At 41.0% G+C, this 21,524-nt stretch overlaps 1 protein-coding gene across 1 annotated transcript in view; it reads right to left on the bottom strand.

Moving 5' to 3' along the window:
* The window catches only part of LOC109856259 (potassium voltage-gated channel subfamily H member 6), a 109,306-nt gene that overhangs the window by 73,915 nt on the left and 13,867 nt on the right, over window positions 1-21,524 (bottom strand). Inside the window, exons 2-3 of the mRNA XM_020431317.1 lie at window positions 18,617-18,847; window positions 1,132-1,290 (exon numbers count right to left, since the gene is read on the bottom strand). Of these exons, the coding sequence (XP_020286906.1) occupies window positions 1,132-1,290; window positions 18,617-18,847 (390 nt within the window). The remainder of the gene's footprint in view (window positions 1-1,131; window positions 1,291-18,616; window positions 18,848-21,524) is intronic.

Raw genomic sequence — 21,524 nt, forward strand, 5'->3', positions numbered from 1 at the left:
GAGTTACTCTCTAAAAGAAACAAATGTGATACATATATGGTTTTTTTACATTGTAACACACAAGCTCCGTGTATCTTTCGTAATACTCTCTATTTTTTATAGTAATGCCGCGAAAGCGGTCGCGGGAAGCTTTCTGACATTATGCAGAACGAGAGAGCTGCTTTATAAAGACGTAAGCTCATTTGCATATTTTACACAGCATCTGCGGTGAACGACGAAAACAAATTCTGTTGTCAAGAAACGCACGGTCACATGCAAAACGTACAGGTAAAGAACAGGTAGGGAGTAAAGACGGTTTTCCGAGAGGATCATTTCAAATTTCAACCAAAAAAAGAAAAAAAAACAAGTCGCTTGTGCACGTGCAGGAATGACAACAATGCGGCGTAATACGTACACGTAATCGCGCATACGAAAGAAACTCGCGGTCCGAATTTCCGCAGGATTGTAACGCGGCTCATTATGCGGATACACCTGACCTGGATCTATGATCGTAATAATGATCGTCACAATGAGAAGTAGTCTACGTGGTGTGCCACACACCACGTCCCACTTGTGAACAAGGCGGCCCCGAATGTCAGCGCGACGATGTGTCTTATAACGAACGGTGCGGCGGGAAATAATGATAGTCGCGTTTAAAAGCCGCAGGAAGTTATATGTGTCGGAGACACGAAATGTCTTGGCAGGATATCGTGTGTAAATGTTCGTTCCGCGAGAGCAAAGTATCGCGTTTGATCTAACTGCGTAATAAGAACAAAGCTAAGTCGAAATGTATTTGCGATCAAGTAACATTTACGTTTGCCGCGTACTCTCAACGATTGCTACGTTATTTGAATAATTTGAATGATTTATATCTGTCTCTCTCTCTCTCTTTTTCTGTTTTAAACTTTAAGATATGTTCTTTTCTCAAAAGTAATCCGAACACATATTTCTCAAAATATTCCGATTTGTCTTTGTGAAAGCGTGATTATTGTGCGCGATGAAAGTTGTTTCTGGTGACACACAAAAGAGACCGGGATGTGTGTTTTCGTTGGAGCCGCCGCGCGATTTTGCATTTTACACCTTTGTGCGAAAATTCGGACACGCGCGTGCATTGAGGCGAGTCGAAGTAGAACGAATAAAATTGGAACATACGGCGTGTCGTGAGCCTGTTGTTGGCCTGACTCGCCGGCGGGATCGCGGACTGCGAGGGCGGCTGCGAGCTCAGATCCTCGAAGTTTATGATTTGCAGGCAAATGTCGTCCACCTCGCTCCTTATTAGCGCTATCACCTCGCTGCAGAGGAACTTGGTGCCTGAAACAGGAAATTAGCAAGTCAGATACTGGGATCCGAAGCGTCGCGCGATTCTGACACACTCCGTCAAGCTTTCATCATAAATGTGTGTATATATATATACACAAGAAAGAAGAGAGAGAGAGGCGTGAATATTCGAGCAACTTGCCGTGCAGTTTAATTTACATGTAAAATAACTTTCAAATACAAGAATATCGGTTGATTTAACGACCTTAAAAATGTAAAAACGACAAGCGCGAGAGAGAAAGAGAGAGAGAGAGAGATGGTAGTTTATCAAAGTAGTTTATCAAACAAATTTCTAAAATATTTAAAAGCTGTTATATCAAGAACCGTTGGTTTTTGAAGAATAACTTTGCGTTTCATCTTTAAAATACGGAAAACGTCTGAAGTGCTATCGTTGAAACTTACATGCGCGCTCGATAACTCAAGTTTGCGACGGCACTTTGCCATCATCGCGAACGTCGATGGCACTTTGATGCGTGTCAAGGACTATCAAGTTGCGGCCGTAAAATTTGGAAATATTGAGCAGTGAATCAAGAGCGTAAACCGTCAGAGAAATTTATGCCAAGACACGTATGTATGTATATAACAAAGCGACGCCGCGACCTATTCGCACGGAAAGAAGGCGGGTTCGCGACTGTGCGACGCGATAAATATTCGCGGATTGACATTTACTGAATGTCTCTTAGATACCGAGCGCACAAACTGCGCGTTCTAGACAATATTTCACTTGCGGATTGGCGCGCGGGAAGATAAAAGAGCCGATAGTAAAATTGCGAAACTTCCAATAAAAGTCCCTGGATCGCGCCCAAATAGTCCGCGTGTCGTCCCGGCAACGCTAATATCCTCGTAAAGTTTAGATTGTTGCTGGAGTGACATAAAAGAGCTAAAAGTCGCCTCGCAACCTCGTTACGTCGGAATTGCAACGGTTTGGATACAACGCGAAGTTTATCACGCTCTGTTTATGTACTTGCAAATACGTATGCTCGGGTGATCATCATAAAGAGGAATCGCGTATATCTTATCTTCGGCTTCAACTACGCAGGGATGTAAACTGCGATAACCAGCTTCCTGCGAGCGTTGATACGCGAACATTTCCTTTGCTGCACGAGCAATCGCAAAATTCTCTCTCTCTCTCTCTCTCTCTCTCTCTCTCTCTCTCTCTCTCTCTCTCTCTCTCTCTCTCTCTCTCTNNNNTCTCTCTCTCTCTCTCTCTCTCTCTCTCTTTCTCTTTCTCTCTCTCTCTTTCTATCTCTCTTTCTATCTCTCTCCACAATTGTGGAATTTAATTTCATCTTCCGACAGTTCCACGTGACAGGCTCGTTTCCGCTCTAATCGCCGCAGCAGTCATAACAGGAAATTGACGATGGAAGACACCTGAGCAGCGTTTCAGTTTCCACCTCGCTCGGCGAAATTGAAGTTTTCAACTTGAATTATAAAGAAGTCTTGCGCGCAGGAAAAATCATCTCGCGCGTCAAGCAAGATTTATACATTCGAAGTATTACGCGGATTAATTGGCGGTGATATACATATGACACTCAAGTTGAGTGAAGTTCGCGTCAAACGTCGACAAAAATTATATGTACGCCCGGCCAGAAATTCGTGCCAAGATTGCCACCTGGATATTCCATAGTGAAGGTCATTTCCCCTCCCCCTCCCCACCTCCCGGTGCGGCGTCAACATCTTTGATAAGATCCACATGTCCTATCGGATTACACAAGCGGTCTGACTGCGCGATACCACAATAGAAAGTTTATTTTTCGCCGTGATCGTACGATCGTTTCTCACGTTGCGATCGATGTCATGGCCAAGGTGGCCGTATTCCGTGTTTTTATCCTATATATAGACATCACCCTTGCATGTGTACGCGGTACCGTCTTTTTTTCGCATCAGAGCTCGTAAGAAATATCTTTATTCTTCACAGAAGAACGTCTTTTCTCAGTTTTTATTTCTTACAAAATTGCGCGCAATAGTAAAAAAAAAAAAAAAAATAGATAAATAAATAAACAACGCAACTTTTTTCTCTGAGTTTTAAGACGGGACGCTCTAATTGTCAGCAAAACAGATTTTTCTCAGATGCTTCTATAGTAATTCGATTTAAAGGCGATAACTAAATTAAGTAAAACATTCCAGACAAGCGTTCCGTTTTCACGGCAAGCCCCAGACGTGTCGTCAATTCACACCTCTCGCACGTCGTTAACGCCGATATATGTGTGGTTTCTTCGGCACACGTTACGAGTAAGTCTATCCTATTGATCGGCCGGGCGTTTCTTCTCTTTCTCTATCGGGGCTATTCTCTTTGTCTCCGTATGGAATCACGCACGCCACGACGGGTCACGCACAGTTGGCTTTTCAAGTCCGGTTGAAATGCAAGCGAATCGTTTTCGCGAACGACGCGGCGCGACACGTAGATTCCAAGCACGTCACGCAGCAAAAGAGAAAACACGTGCGCTACTTTTTATTACTAGATTTTTCAGAGACGACAAGCTTACTCTTTGAACGATATATAGCGCGCAAGTATAAAAAACATAAACAACACACACAGACAAATTAACACGTGTTCATTCTTTGTTTTCTATTTTGATATACCTGTGATGAAATAAATATACCTTATATTTTGTGATCTTCCTCAGATGATTGCAATGTAATTATGCTGATTAAGTAATCTGTTCCACATTTAATTATTTTTTCATTTCAAACACACACTGGTTTTTTCTTTGATGATTATCAGCAGGTTTTTACATAGTTTGTAGAAGGGAATGTCAAAATTAAACCGTGTGGTCTCGATTGAAAGGATTCGAGCAACAAAGAATCTCTTTTGTCGCTGTATATAATTGTTATTTTTATGTTCGTTAACATACACGTAACAAAGACGTTGTAGTTTTGTCGATATTTCAGTGCCTCGCTATTCGAGTTTATAATCGATTTACAAAAAAAAAAAAAAAATAGGGAACAACTTCATTCTTGTGAACGAAGACTCGTGATCTAGATGGTTTAATTTCCGCGAGCAAAAGAACAATTAATCGGATCGATGATTGTTCGCTCGCCGAAAGCAAGGTTTTATCAACACAACAACGTTCTATTTTTACATACTTACACTTGAGAAAATATTAACTTAAAATTCTTGACAATTGTTCAACACAACTGTTCGTTTTAAATACTTTTGCTATTTTTTATTCGCGAGGGGGAGCATATTATGTTCTTCTGATTAGAAGAAAAAAATACGGAGCGCTAAAATATATAAAAGTTGATGTCCCGGAAAGTGTGAAGTTTTTCATCCGGACGGTGCCGGTTGTGAAAAAGATTAAACGATATCACTGGCACCGGCATTTCCCACTTCGACGCGTCAGATAAGGCGTGAGAGACGGATGTTTTATCTGGCGCGCGGTGTCGACACGAATGGTCACTACGGCAGACATTAAAGATCTATGGTTGCGGAAGGAAGGAAAAAAAAGAGCAGCGCGAGATACTGCAGCAGCTGACTTTACGAGAAACGATGTTTTCAAAACACACGCCGCTCGTAAAACCGACAGCTAAAGGCGTTTCGAGCTGTGCGAGTCTCCGTACGCGGAGTAAATTTGCGCGATTAAAGTGAGCACATTTTTTTATGGATAAAATTCGTCTGAATTTAAAAACTTTGAAGATTTAATTGAGTTATAAAAAATGAGATAAAACTTTTTAGTAAATTAAAAAAAAAACACGTGTAAAGACATTAGAAAAATTAGACCTTAACTCTTCGCTTACAGACCTCAAAAATAATCTACCGAGTAAGATAGACTAGGGGTCTGTGAGACCCACGCGACTTCAAAATCGAACATCTCCGCGAAAGCTCGATATTTTTTCAATTTTGTTCTTTTTTTTTTTTTAATCAAAAGTTCGAACAATTCTGCGTCGATAAAAAAAAAACAAATTGAAAAAATCTCTAGTAGTTTCGAAGATATAAGCGTTTGAAAAAAAAACTAAATTTTTTCTAGAAACGTCGATGCGCAATATTTGAGTGGCTCTGGGGAAACCCATGTCCGCAGGCGAAGAGAGGGTTAAAAATAAAATACAAGACCACATACGTGCGATGTGTGGTCGCGAAAATATATTTCTAAATATTCGCGTACTGCATTTCTAAATATATATAAATTTGCGTATTGCACCTAAGGTACGCGCGTTCAATAGAGGTGTAATCATATATTCATGCTAGAACATGAAATATGCATTATCGGTCGCTCGCTATCGCAAATTCGACGGTATTAATATACGACGTGACATAATTCCCGCAGCGATCGTAAAAGCCATCCGTAGCAAATTGCCATTGACGGATCAATGCGTGTTCCGACGCGACGCGACGCGACGCGCCGATGTCGAAACGTGAACGGAAATTGCGGATAGTTATATAATAATCGTTAGAGAGAGAGAGAGAGAGAAAGAGAGAGAGAGAGAGAGAGAGAAAGAGAAAGAGACGAGCAGATCAAGGTTCGTTACGTCTCGACCTCATTAGGCTCTACTTGTTACACCTTTCAAAAGCAGCTGATGGCGCATTCAGAAGAAAAAGAACTTCAGCAACTCCGATTTTCCGAATGCGCTTGTGTGTGTTTTGAGAGTGTTACTCTCAGTATTTTCTTTTTCTATTGCACTTACATAATTCTAGTTATAACTGAAATCCTCAAGTATTTTTGAAGCTTCAAAAACCGAGTTTTATCCGTATATAAAGATTGTTCGAAGTTTCCCAAGGGGAGACGCGAGTCGATCCTGGCGCGAGTGCAGGCAGAGAGACGGCGCGAGAAAATAGCCGAGGGGTGTGTAACGAAAAGCGAGAAAGAACAAAGATGTGGATTTTGGAGAGGGGAGGAGAAATTTTTGTTGAGACGCGAGGCAATCCGCGAGAAAAACGAAAAAAGAGATTTTCGTCGCCTGATAAAAGTCCGGGGCGTAATATTTCCGAGACCGCGTGCGCGTCTTCCTCCTCCCTCCCTCCCTCCCACCCTTCCTCTCTCTCTCACACCCAGCCAGTGAGATGACGACGTTGAAGAACACTCGCTTTGTTTCACTCGAGTGAGTTCTTGTGCCGTTAAGTCCTCGTGGTTCCAAGTTTCAGGCCGGCAACAAGGGAAACTCGCCGATGAAACCGCGAGAACAACGACGGTGTGTGGGCGAATTTTAGACAACTAGAAGAAAGACTGCAGAAAAGAAGAGAAAGATACGAGATGCACCACCCAAAGGTGAACGCACTCACGACCAAATACCGTCAGTGAAAAAGGGAGTGAGAGTGATATCGGACGCCGCGGAAGGATAAAGGGGATTGTGCGCGCCCCTATCGATCCCGTCTTCGGGAAACTCCTTTCTCAAAAATCCGATAATCCTCTGTCGTCTGATAAAACATCGTCGGCTATTGATCGGCTCGCTAGAAAAATCCTGGCTTGCCTGATAAAATATGTCTCTAAACTTTCGGATCGTTAAATTTATCGATAAAAAAAAAAGTGAAAAAAATTGCACGCGCTGATACGATGTAAAAAAAAAATATATATTCAAGTCAGAAATGCGACTATTGAAGGAAAACGTCAATCTCTTTCTTAAACGAAATTCGAAATTTTAGTTGTTTGAGGCACAGTTAGCTTGGTGTTCTCTTCTTTTTTCTTTTCCATCCGAGGAAAAAAAATTGCGGACTGATTTATGAAAGCGTCGTTTGTGCGTTTTCACGCTTTTCGCAGCCGAGTGAAGTTTGCGCGTGTATACACACTTCAAAGAAGCGGACAAATTTCTCGCATAGCGTCGAGCTGTCGCGGATGCGCATCGATTTATTTCCGCGAACACCGGCTAATTCACGTGCTCGCGCAAGTCGGTAATTTACGACACGCCATCAGAAAAGAGAGAGAAAGAGAAAGAGAGAGAGAGAGAAAGAAAGAGCACACAGGGGTGGCGATGCTTTACGGCTAATATTAGAGTAACGGTACGAGCGCGCGCGCGCGACTGTAACAGTTTCGCCGATGTCCACGGGGCCTCGGCAGAAACAGAAGAGTCCAGTAGTCTGCGCCTATTTCGAGAACGCTTCGTTGAAAGACGATAATAAACTCCCGTTGTGATACACTTATTCCCTTTTCATCGACACCCCCGTCGTGAATAGAATCGTCGTTTTACGGCGCCAATAATTGTTAATAAAGGAAAGTTTCTTTTCTTTTCTCTCTCTCTCTCTCTCTTACACACACTTTTTCTCTCTTGTACATCGAGATAATTGAAGATAACGCACTCAATGGAATATTGCTTACAACTACATCTGTTACTGCTGTAAGTGCTACAATAAGCTTTTCTATCATGTTTTTTACATCATTTTTACACGCGCATATATACATGTACATGTACATATATATATATATATATGTAAGTAAAGAACTATATATTTTTATTTATGAATTTTTTTCTAAACTTTTTATTAAAACTCTTTTTTCGCAAATCGGATCTGTGTCCTATTTAAAATACGATTAGGAGATAAGTATCTATCAAACGATTTAGAAAAAAAAAGAAGGGACATCTGTGCCTGGCACTGAGATGCTTTCAGTTATCCAGCCAGGAAGCAGCTCTATTGAACGAGAACAAGGAAATATACAACCGTGACAAAAGAACGCGTCGTGAGAGAGAGAGAGAGAGAGAAAGAGGGAAAGAGAAAGAGACAGAGAGAAAGAAAAAGACGAATATTTATGGTTATCAGCGAGCACAAAATAGGCAAGCCTAACGGAACAATAGTCCTGGCTGACGGCCAAACGTACCCGGGTGGCCCCTCGTCGCGGTGTATGAAGAAACAGCCGGAATTTGATAATACGCAGCGAAGCGCGAAGATAGCGAAATGAGAGTCTAAATTTGCGACGTGGCAAAACCAACCGCGGCTCGCTATAAATAAGCATCCTCCTTCCTCCTCGAGACGCTCCCGCGCTCCAAAAATAAGCCGACGTCCACGCTTAATCCGCGGAGACTAATTTACACATGGCCCTTCCTGATCCCAGCAGATCTTCTCGAGAGGCTCGCACACTGACCTTGCCTGAGGGTTGAATCGGCGATTGTCCAAATTGCCGCTCTGGTTCACAATCTATCCTATCGATCTTTCTTAAGCAGTCTCGGCGAGCGGTTCCAATCTTCGATCTTTCTTAATTAGTTTTGACGGATTGATTAACGATTCTGTTAATTTTTCAGATGTTTTGTTTCGATTATGATTCACGCGCGATGTATATATCATACGAAATTGATCACTTGATCAGTCTTGATAGCTTTATGAAGCTACATTTTATATTTACTGGCGTTTTGTTAAAGCAAAATAACGTTTATTCTTATTACTGGTGGCGCAGAAAAAGAACTTCAGTTGATAGTTTCAATAAATATCAAGTTTGAAAATCCTTCTTTTGTACACACAAGAGAAGGAGGTTTTTAAACCACCCTCCCCCCTCCCCCGTAGTAGTTATCGCGCGTGTCACGTGACACACCATGCGAGACGATTGGTGAATAGCGAGGTCGGGTCACGATACTGCAGTGCGAGCGAGCAAACGAGCGAGTGGTTAATAGGTTAACGGCTACCTCCAATTGGTCGATGACGCTCTGTGCCATCGTGACGTCACGGAGAAGTGCAATGCCCCTGTGACGTGTCAGCGTGTGGTGCAGGCCAAGCCGGTGCACAGAAATAACGCGCGGTCTCTTTCCCTCTTTCTCAAACCCACCCCCTCTGGCTCGCTCTTCCTCGTTTATCTTAGCATCTCCTCCCTTCTCTTGTCCTCTCTCGTCTCTGTCTCGCTCTCTCGTTTTTACTCTCTTCCTCGGGTTCGTTCCCTTTTCGAACTGCACTTTCGAGGCTTGGCTCTGCAAGCTCGAGAAGCTCGGACGACCAGTACACTTGCCAGAAATGGCCACGTGACCGACGATTCTCCGAGAAAGATGTCATCGTACGAGTATGTACGACAAGTTTCGCGACTTTCTCTCCTTCTCGCTAATCGATTCTAATTGTACGCCAAAAACATCGCGCACTCTCTCCCTCGCTCTTCGTCGCGAAGATATTTCCGTCTACCTGTGGCCAGGGTTAGAGCGATCTAATCATAACATAGGAATGCAACAATTTCGGAGCACACGTCTTAGAGGTCGAATGTAATGCGAGCGGGAATGTTCCGCTTGACCCGCATTCGCGCGCCGAAAGATTCGCACGCTCGTATTCACGGAATGAAATTGAAACAGTAAAATGCAATCTCATCGACTTTCGTATATGTTAACTTTCCGTATATAATCTAACATAAAAATCTAATCTAATCTAAGAATTTTGTTCGTCAGTCGTCAATAAATTTCTCGCAAGTTTTCTATTTCCCGATTTAATTATGATAATATTGTTCCCTCACAACGTCACAACATCGTGATTAAACAATTTTGTGGAACATAAACAGAGACAAAGTCCATTTCAAAGTAAATAAAGAACTACACATCTCGCCGCTTGTTTTGCTCTCTGCGATTAATGATGTGACAGATGTGTCTGTTGTTCTCTCGGAGCTCGAGCTAGAGAAACTATAAGCTATCTACTCTGAACAAACAAATATCGTATCAAACTTTCGTCTCTTGTTGACGGCAAGTACACGTTTCGCTTTCCGCGAGACAAGAACACGTTTTGTCTGTCATTCTGGCTTACCCGTTTTGTCGTTTACCTACGACCTTACGGAGGATTTCTTTCGGAATATTTTCGGAAGTGGTAGGTAGCGCGGTCTAATTTCGCTGGTTTTGTGGTAGATCTTTTCACTCGCGCGAATGAAAAGAGAAGTGGGCGTTCGGTCATCTCTTTCCTCGAAATAACATCTTTAGCCGATTGTCAGCGCGAACGAGCTTCTTTCTAACAAGCTCTCTACCGGGAAACAGCAATTTCGGCTTCTTTCCCGGTTTGTGAAAAGAAACCGGTGGAGCTAAATGCGACGTACCCCGGTCGAACCAAGTGCAATATTTTGCGTTTTCTGACAGTATATACATATAGCGACGCAATACGAGCAAATGTCAGTTCGACATTTTCTCGGCAGTTTGAACACGGCGACACGTGAAATATTCAAACATGGTTGATGTATTTAACTCGCAACGTGAATAATGTTGAGCACCAGAGTGCTCAATGAAAAGATACGCTTAATTTTTAACGCATTGAACGTATTTCTCGTATTTTAATGTTCGACAATTTGTCGATGTGAGAAAATTTATTTCGTTTTGGACACAATATTTTGCAAACAATTTCAAATTTAATATTAGTACAGTTTTTAGCGACTGCGTTTTTCGTATCAAATATATGTCATAAGACACATCAATATATCTTAATATCTTATAAAGTGTAAGTAATCTTACAAAAACTTAAGAAAAAAAAGTACTTTCATGTTCTTCTATACAACATTCTTCTTAAAATCTGTCTTGAGAAAAGTGCTGTATAGAAGAACATGAAATTACTTTTATTCACTTTCACTATTACCTGCCAAGAACTAGAGGTATTGTTTATTTAAGAACATTAATATCCCATCTGTGTCAGGCTCGTGCTCAGACTAGTGTGACTGTGACCGTTTTGTGAGAGGGGGATTAATTCGAGGGCAGATTAATTATTGCTCAAACTAATTATTGGAGGCCCAAATTTTAGTTTACCGATCAATCGATAAACTCGGTTGAAGAGGACCGGTCCGGAAAAAATTCTTAGGTGGTGAGCGGATTCGAACACATTTGCATTTGGTATAAAAATACATGCTTCTAATGTTGTGATTTTTAATTGGATTTTTTCATTAGTACATAATTATATACCAATGAAAATACTCGTTCAGTTAGATTCAGAAGCGTTAGATCTAGGAAGATAAAAACAAAATTTAATGTCTTTTAAAATGTTTTTGAAAGGTGCGTGTTTATCTGTAAAATATTAAAAACTTTCAACTCAATTATGTTGGCAGGTTTCATTTTATAAAATAAAGGACATTTCATAAAATAAAGAACAAAATGACCATTTTAGAAAAAAAATAAATCTAAAGAACAGAGCAACAAAATAAAGGACTGTCCTCTTAAATATAGGACGTATGGTCACCGTACTTATAACAAATACACGCCTTTGCGCCTCGAAGAGTTCTGTAATATTTTAAGCGGACAACATGTTTCTTCGTATAAAATATAAACGGCTTTAAATTCATGATAATTCTATTGTCCTTATAATGAAAAGATAATTTTTCACGCGCCACGGATTTATTCAAACAAAGAGAACGCGCGACGAATTTCACAGGGAATTAAGAAAAGAACTCCGAAGCGAAGCTTTGAGCCATTCCGTTTAAAAAAAAAAAGTTTATTAAATGTCGGAATTCCGTTGACTTGAGGATTGTGCGGAGCTCTCGGTAAAGCTTGCTCATCGAAAGTTTCTGTCAGAGCGGCTCTGTAAATCACGAGGACAACGTGGAAACTCAATTCCGAGAAAGCCTTATTCCGCGCGAGCTTTCGAGAATATCGCAAATGACAAGAAAAACTTTTCGTTGAAATCGAGTTGTCGCGAGTATTTTGACGCTCCGCGTGGAATATTAATTACGCATCTCTATATCTTAATTAAAAGGAAGTAGCCCTGACCTTCAAGACGAATGCTTTCATATGAATAAACGTAAATAAAGAACGTTTGTGGGCGTTTAAAACGAAAAAAGAAAGTCAGAAAGCTAAGTGAAATTAGATTTAGCAGAATTTGTGTGAGTGGGAAGATAATAGATTTATTTTCACCATCTATCATAGTAGAAATATATATTCGCAAAAACTGATGAGACCAATTTTTCTATTCTAGTTTTTATTTGACAGTAACCGTCCCGGGCCGCGATTCTCTTCATCAAATAGTTTACAGATGGTTTTTTTCAGATAGAAGTTTCAATTAAAGAAAACATTGAGAATATATTGAGTTACATCTATACGTGTAGTTCATTTGTATATTTCACAGTATTTCTTATATTGTTAAATTAACCAAAAACAAGTAGCTAAAAACTTTGATCAAAACTTTGAGCGAGAATTTGGTTATAGCTTTTTATTGTCTCCCCTTTCCCCCTCCCCCCCGTTTTACTGCCAACCAAGCATCGCTTAAACTTTTGAGCCAGTAAAATTAGTTGATTACTGGTTTAATTGCTACAAAATTTCTGCGCGATATTATGCGCATGTCATTGAAATTTAAATTAAACTTGTCGTTTGAAAGATAACAAAAGAACGTAGAGTCAAATAAAATCAAATAAAATTGCCTTTCGATTTGTCGTGTGTATATATATATATATACACATGAGCACATTAATTATAAAAACTAAGTAAATTAAACATACAATTTCGCGGGGATCCATTCTTGCTTCTCTTCGGGATTCTCCGTGTCACAGCTCATCGTTCGTTCTTATTCGCGACAATTCCCGACGGAATTCAGCGAAGCCTCGCATGAACAGAGGCCGGAAATCGATTTCGCGAAAGCGACGGAATCTCTACAGCGGTCCGAGGACGAATGAGTCTCTTGTCGGGAACGCTATCGAGCTTACAGCTTCGCCGGGGCGTAATATAAAAGATTCAGTACTTCCACATTGTTCGCATCGCGCCGTTCCTTCGGGATGCAGAAAATTGCGGCCTCGCCCACGTCGCGACGTGCGTGTGAAAATTCAACAGGTACTTAATATCAGCGGAGCATCTGTTAAAGAATCTCCGTATCGATCTCGAATAGTTCGCGCGCGACACGACGGATTCACACTCTCGAATCTAACAGTCTTAATAAATTAAAAGATATGTATATTTTATAACTTTTTTCACTATAAAAAAGTTATTAATCATCAAAGCTATAGGTAATTTATTTTGCAATAAAGATATTATTAGAGTTTAGACGCAATAAAATAAAATCCAAAACAAATCAAACAGGTTTGTACAGTTAACGAGTAAAGTGGAAAAAAAATTATACATACTATAACGACTGTTTTACAAAATTTTTTATAAAGAGATCAATAGCAAATTTTTGTACGCGACTTTTATCCTACTGTCGACAATGTCGATGCCGATATACTATTGTAAACTTGCGTTCACGAAACGCAATATATTCACCAAACGGGTCAGATAACGCAGCGCCAGCAAAATTGCGCACTTGTGTGATCAATACATCGACACCTTTTGTTAAAACGTAGTTATCCGGAACGAGCAGCGACGTGAAGAGAATTTTAAAGCGCGGAACTATCTGTCTTTAAATCTTCTTGGTCAATCGTTTGCAAAGAATTCGCTAGAATCATATGTACTTTTTTGCGCGTTCACGCGTGACAAGTACGAAAATTTATTGGTCAATATCGTCATTGAATTATCTTCGAATCAGTTTTCTAAATAAATATATATTTATTGATTCGGCCTTCACGGAACGTTAAAATTACGCGTTGCGTTCCAACATTAGATTCACTGCGCAATAATACCTCGAAAATATTCTCTTAATGTACCGACAGCTGCAAGCCTGATTAATTTGACGTTACGCGCGTCGTCGGAAACTCTTTCGTCGTCAATAACGCAACGACGAAGATTCTCTTCCTCACGCACGATCAAACGGACCGTGTACGCGCGAAAGCTCGGCTCGCTGCCACCGCGGAGACTGCAAGCTCGCATCTCAGGTGGTGCTGTGCGACGCTTTCGAAATCGAACCGTCTTGCGGCCTCGGGCCGACGACGAGAGCCGATCGACCTGCCATGGCGCGAACGCCGCGGCCGGGTCGTTGTCCTGTGACGCCACGGAGAGCTTTGTGGCTCTCGCGCGCCGAGCTTACAGCTATCGCCCACTGCCGATGGCGTAAACTCCGGGTGGGGAGGGACGGAGAGAAGGGATAGGCTGTCAGTGACGTCACACATGGTAGACGCTACCGATGGACCAAATGCACGCGAGGAGGGGTGAGTTCGAACGCCTCTGTGATGTCATTGACTAAACGACGTCGTGTGTATGTGGCAGAAGGGAACGGGGGAGTGGGAGGAGAGAGGGAATATGCAAAAGAGGGTACGACGAGAGGGGAGCGCAGGTGTTTTAGGAATGAGAGAAGGGGGTGGAATACGAGTACGGGGCTATTCCTGGACGTCTCAAAACACCGTCCTCGCGGCCGCGAGCCGTGTTGCGTAACTTTGTGAGAGAGCTTTTCTGAAGGAGGCGAAATGGCCATCGCGGGGAAGAGAAGAGATAAACGGGAGAAATCTCGAGCGAAGGGGGGATAGATAGATAAGAGAGAGAGAGAGAGACCGGCAAGCAGATCTGTCATGGTGATGTAATTACGATCGGATTGATTCCACTCTTCTCTCTCAGTCCGCGAACGATACGTATTCGTGGAAAATCGGATTTTCGTTGTCATAAAATGTAAAATATTTCGCGTATATATACGTGTATCGATGGACTCCGAATAAACAGACCACAAAATTGTGGTAATAAATTTTCTCGGTCTTTCGGTTTGAAATAAAAAAAAAAAATTCTTCCCAAAAAACAGAACAAAGTTGCAATATTCCTCAAATTACAACCAACCGAAAAGGTCTACGAAGATGTTAAAAACTAATAACAAACAGGCCTCAATTGACTGAAATATCCGATATAAAAGACCTTACAGCCTGTAATATCCACGGAAGGAAGTGGTTATAAAATTAATTTACATAACTCTTCTTATTTGGACGTTATTCTTATGTAAATTAATTTTATAATTCCTCCACCTCCTTCCGTGGATATTACAGGCTGTAAGGTCTTTTATATCGAACATGTTAAAAACTGTAGTGTATTAAATCGGCAAACACGCTGTTTGTAAGCTGTAAATTAATTTAGCAGTCGGATGTTGTCTGCCAAAAAGTTTTGTAGTTAAAATGAGATTGAATTTGTCCAAGATGTCTCCCGACAACTTTGCTCCATTAAACGCGAAAGGGTTAGCGTTAATGAACGTTATCGTGTCTATGACAGGATAATTGATATACGCTCGCTGCTCTTATCTATCAGCAATTTTTACCAGATCCATTAATCGTCCTGTCTAATTTCAATTGTAATTTTTTTTCCCGTGCCTGCGTTATTCATAAAAGCGAGTCTCTCAGTTGGCAACTAGCAATTATATCTCTGTCACAGATTAGTTACGGCGTAGTAATTTATCTATTCGCTAACTCGATGATTGTATTTTGTATACATCATTCATTGTTGGAAGAAGATATATCTTCGCCGAGATACGTATAATGCTATAAAACGTTCATAAATTTTCTTTATTGTTATTTCTTAATTTTTGCTAATTGACTTTCATACATTCACTGTCACGAGACTCTGATCTTTGATATTTAACTATTATTTTATTTTTATTAATGAAGAGTTTTAGACTCTACGAGTTTTAAACTATACGTAAACGGTTAATTACGGCCTTACGCAGAATGTTTGTTGCAAAATAAATAAATAATGTATATATATATATATTTCTTTGTGTAAATTTTACACGTGAATTTTAAATTGAAATTTCAACTCGTAAATTCATACAGGATGCTATATTTGCATCTCGTATATGATAAATGTCCGTATACTCTCCTATCTAATTTTAGAATATTGCAAAAAAAATCGTTTACGTTATTGTTATTTTATTTCTTTCAATCAATTTTTTCTTTCGTAAATAATGCACAGCTATAGTGTTCGTTCTGTGTAATTTCGAAAAAAAAGTTTTTCGTAATTAACATGATGTTTCAGTCGTTAAAAGTTTCGCGTAATTGGCCTAACTGCGGCCTTATCTAATACATGTCGCAGTTGTAGTTCGAAACTCGGTGGTTCATTGATTAATTTTCTATGCCGGTAAATGTACCGACGTGTAGAAGGCCTGTGCAAGGCCGCGCGAGGCTTATAAAGCCTATGTTGCGTTAACTCTCACGGAGACATGCGGCTTTCATGTTTCGTGAATCGATTCTCTTTGCAGCGAGCCAAATGCGAAACGGTCAATGCAACAAGCAATAACGATTTAACAATGGTCACAATTCACTACGCAGTTGGTTTTGACTTATTTCCCTTTGTTTTAGAGAGAAGACTAATCACAAACAGAGAAACTCGTCCTCCCGCCTGTTTGCGACAAAATTTTTAACAAATATTAAGTACTAATAACAAATCTATAACAGATAACAAAAAAACGCAAACAAAACTTGGTGATTATCCGCAATTGGAAAAACGCCCCCACATTCGACCATAAGTATATATCTTTATCTTATCTTTCTCCCCGTTCTTGGAGCGACTCTCTTGAGAGACTATCGTGTACTTTTCTTCGATTCGTAAAGTAGAGTCATCAACGTCACGTGACGCCGCTTCGAGAAAAACGAGGGAGTTTGTTGTTTCAACAAAAGGTGGAGAATCACTGCGGCACGTAGCTATTCGCGAATAGCTCCTACGCTAACACTCGTGCTATTTCGTCGCGGAAAGTAGCTTGCAGGTGCTCGTAGCAATGTTCTTTGCACGTTTCGCGCCATTGGCACTCCTACGATCTACCTACGTAGCGAGGTTTAATTAAGCACTTTAATTAACGCGTCTTGTAGTGAAGCAGCAAAGTGCCCGTACATCTTGCACGCGAGAGAAAAGGGGAAAGTAGACGAACTTTTGTTCCCCGTTGCAACGTCAGCTACGACGACGACGTCTTTCGGAACAGAATGACGAAGTAGGATGACAAGAACAGGATGAGAGAGCTATTTATGCAATTTGTGTTGCCGTTGTAACAATTAATTTGAATAACGAATACGTGTTTTGTTAACTAATCGTCGGAAGATGATTACGAAGTTAACTTTCAGCACGGTGTGCACTTGATAATTTCACGCGTGTGCACATTCCCTGTATGTGTTAGACGAAAAATGTTTTTCAGCGTTAATTTTGTTGTTTCGGAACGAAGCACACATGTTCGTCATATATTTTGCACGAAAAAGTGTCACTTGAAATCTAAAAAGTTCAATTATGTAAACCCACGTGAGAGAAAGAGAGAAGCCTGAAGTAGGGGAGAGGGAGAGAGAGAGAGAGAGAGAGAGAGAGAGAGAGAGAGAGAGAGAGAGAGAGAGAGAGAGAGAGAGAGAGAGAGAGAGAGAGAGAGAGAGAAAGAAAGAGAGAGAGAGAGAGGTTCTGCACTATGACTATGATAAATTATACAGTAGTGACTATTGATTTCACCGCGGCTAAGGTCAGACGGTACAGCAAAATCGAGTTCGAAGTAACCACTGGCCTGCGAACAAATTCAATCTCCTTGCTCCAAATAACGAGAGACTTCTGTTTCCATCGGTATTAATCTGAGAAGGTCCTATCGCTTCTAATTTGCTCCGATCGAATAAAGTCTCTCTGATCAAATACGTAGATTTCGAATATAATCGTAAGATGAAAAAGGGGTAATATCGAAACGTCAATTAAATTTGTTTTTTTTTTAATGTTGAAATTAAAGAATAAGTTTTACTCGTGCGAATAAAACAATTTTTATCACATATCGTCGCTCAGTGATTTGTGTTCGAATGAAAAATATCATCCATATGCGCGGATATATTCAGTAATACCCAATATCTATTCTATTCCACAGGAAAGATTCTCAGAACAAAAGACCGCGCGAGATGAACGATGCCTACCGCGTTCGCGACTTTTCTGCCACGACCTCCAATAATAAATCTTTACGCGCGACAATGCGTTATATTGATTTATTTCCGCCGGCAATAACCGTAAAGTTAGCGCGACACTTCGTGCGGGGATGTTTATCTCGGTTGCTGCAACGGAAGCGGCAAGAGGTGTGTTTTACGTGACCATTGCACGAATCCGAAAAATGTTTTACGAGCTATTAAAACAAAATGACAAAATTAAAAATATCTTGACCTTAGAAAATTTGTTTTGAAGTTTATTTTTATTCGGTGTATATATCCCGCTCCTCTGTTTGTCACCCTTTTTTTCCTATGACTATAAAATATCACTTTGAACTTATGTGGTATATACTTAGCAATTATATACGCGCGGTATGTCTAAACTTTCGCCGAGTGATATTTGAAGAGTTCAAAACCTCAGCCCCCCTGGGGTTTTATTCAAATTTGTTATAAATGTGTTATACTACAGACTCTACACAGACTATACGTTGTTTATTACAGTCAAGTGTATCAGAACTTGTACACCATTCCAAATGTTACCGTACTTTTGACTCTCACACCAACTTCTCTCATGAATTGTTCAATCACGTAGCTGGTTAGTTTCGTATCTCAAGACTTTAGATGACCACCACTCGGTGGTCTCGTGTATTAGGTGACGGAGTCGTTGAGTAAATAAGTTAAGTCGTGACGGGCCGGAGTAATTAACACACACACACACACACACACACACACACACACACACACGTGTTACTCACCGTCCTTTCTGTAGTAAAGGATCTCGAAGTGCTTTTCGACGCCAGCGGCGAGGGCGTCTCGCAGGGCCGCAACCGCGTGCGGCGACGTCATTGGTCCATGGAGGAAGTCGCAGATGGCCGGCCTCTGCATCACCTCGGCCCTTGAAAAGCCCGTCAGCCGGCAGAAACCGTCCGAGCAGTAGATAATGTGGCATAGTCCCTGTTGCGCGTTCGCCACTAAAAAACTTCGGTCTGCAACAGAGAGCGAAAGAGAGTTTACCAAAATCTAATTTAAAAAAATTTTTTCCGCCAAGTACGCGCATTTTTGTTTTTTATTTTGTCCCGCCAAGTACGCGTCGTCCTTTAGCAACGTTGGTTTTTGTCCTCTTTCAATTTGCATAGACTTCGAAGGCAAAATCAGAGATACGAAATACGGTATGTGCGTCGATTCTAATAATATAACGCAGATTGCATGGCAACGCGGTTTTGTTAGATGCCGCCGAAATATCAATAGCTCATTAAGAATAGGTACTTAGCTACAATGTATTTCTCTCTCTCTCTCTCTCTCTCTCTCTCTCTCTCTCTCTCTCTCTCTCTCTCTCTCGAGCTATCTAAATTTAACTAAAATCCTTCATACAAAATGGTCGCTATCGTCAACTATAAAATTCGCGAGAGTTCCCCGACATTCGTATTTTATTCTCGATACGTCGGTATTATATACATATACTTATATATACACATACATCATTCTGCAATCGCAAACGAACGCGATCCGAACCGTTTCGCCTACGCGGCATCGTAATTGCATCACTATCGTAACGAGATATTGTGAGATGTACATATATCTCCCACACACACTTTCTTTCTGGGAAATGTCATGTCGTTTCAATTTGTTTTGTTAAATGTTCATTCAATAAATTTCAATCAACAGATGTTTTGACCGAGATTGTCTTGTCGAGTGTTTGTTTCGATGCGCGTGTGATGCATTGTACGTGTTTACGAAAACTTTACGCTTTGTTTCTCGCGGATGACGCGAGATTTGAATGCAGAGCGAATAATTCAAATTTTTTTAGAACGTATACGACACGTGTCTCTGAAGATTCGTGAATCGGCACGGTGAATCGATCGTCGCGGCGACACGCGCGCAAATGGCGAAATCGTGGCGGTTTCGCTCGCAAAGACGCGCCGCCGTCCGGTGACCTTCGTCCTAAATCTGGCGACAGCCTGAAAGTGCACACCATAAAATATTTCCGTGCCGCGACCATTAAGGCCGTCTGCCACGCGACTGTGAGCCCGCAAATTCGCCGGCTTTTTCAAGACCGACGGTGCCGCCGCCGCCGCCGCCACCGCGCGGATCGTTGTCACTTTTCACACACCTCATCTAAAAGGACGCTAATTATCTAACATCGTGGACACGTTATGGCGACTGAGTTCTTTAGCTCTTTGTGAAGCGATCGATTTTATTTCCTGTTGACAAACTAGAGTACGTCGCGTCAGCTGGCGACGCCGACGTCGCGATAATTCTGAGAATTTATACCAAATGCACGTGACTCACTCAAGCAGTTATGCGAAAAGCTTCGTAAATGACGTTCTTACCTAGAAACGCCGCTGTCGCGACTCCCTGTTGGTTTAAAAAAAAAAAAACAACGCGAAAAATTGCGTTTTACTGACGGACGAAGCTTACGTAGAAAAGCACTTCGAGATTCAGACATACACGGTTTTTTCACAGATTTTTGATTTTTTCTTTATTTGAAAAAAATGTTTTTGAAAAATTATGTAGTTTTTCTTGTTTCTCAATTTATACGTATATAATCACTGTCCTTACTTGACGTAAAGAAGTTTTTTTAAGACTTTAATTAAAACGGAAACGCGGATGTACAATAGTCTGTGTCAAAATGGCGCTCTCGAAACGATCCGGCATACGCGAACGTAAAACCTAATGGCTCGCGGATACGACTGGCGTAAAAAATTTTAGTGGCGAATTCTATTTTTTAACATACGGATAAACACATTTTTTTCACGTGAAAAACCTTTCGCAACGCGTTACACAATTTTCGTCAAAATCTCCGTTGTGGAAGAATGTTGCGCACTTTTCCAAAATTAATTAAAAATCACGGACTACGTGACATTGCCTCTCGCGAACTGATGCGCTTATGTACACGTGGAGTGGGTGGAAACGGATATATTCGCGCTCGCGCAATATTTCGGCGAGTTTAGCGCGCGATCGAGATATTAATACGCGCACGACCATTTTCAAGTGCATTTCAAGTCCCGCAGCCGTTATGGCGCACCAGAATCCAGCAGAAATGTCAGCCCCGCCAGGCGTCGAACTGCTTTGCGTGCCTTGGGCGCCACCACGCCGGCCGCTTTGCCCTCATATTCCATCGTGTTACGTACCTGAGCATTCTGCGAAGGACAATCGGAGGTTTAATGAATCCAGAAATTGAAAATACGACGGAATCGCTATCTCGCGGTTTGCTTGATCCGACGTAAGAGTTAATTAACGCCGGATGTTCGAAACGATATTTGTGCGCCTTATGTACTATCGTTTGATTGACTTTTGTCATTGTGTGTGGCGCAATTAAATACGGATTACGTCTTAACCGAATAATTCCGGAAAGATCGCCTCTACACGTAATCCACACAACTATAACAACTTACAATTTTTGCTTTGTTGTAGAAATGTTGTCGACTGTTTTTGCTATTAACGGGGAAAACAATAAAATTGAAAAAGCAGTAATTGCGTCCGGAATAATACTGCAACTTTTATGACGTAAATTTCGTGGAAATATACAAATTGCAAAACTTCTGTTCGTGAATATAATGATAAATACATTATTGTAATGTGTTTACAAAAGTAATGTGACTATTTTTTGTGCCGCGAAAAAAATATAATTTTGATTCAAATATATTGGTAACAAAAAATAGA

The sequence above is a fragment of the Pseudomyrmex gracilis genome, unplaced genomic scaffold (genome assembly GCF_002006095.1).
Source record: "Pseudomyrmex gracilis isolate BER0280 unplaced genomic scaffold, ASM200609v1 scaffold_112, whole genome shotgun sequence".
NCBI lineage: Eukaryota > Metazoa > Arthropoda > Insecta > Hymenoptera > Formicidae > Pseudomyrmex > Pseudomyrmex gracilis.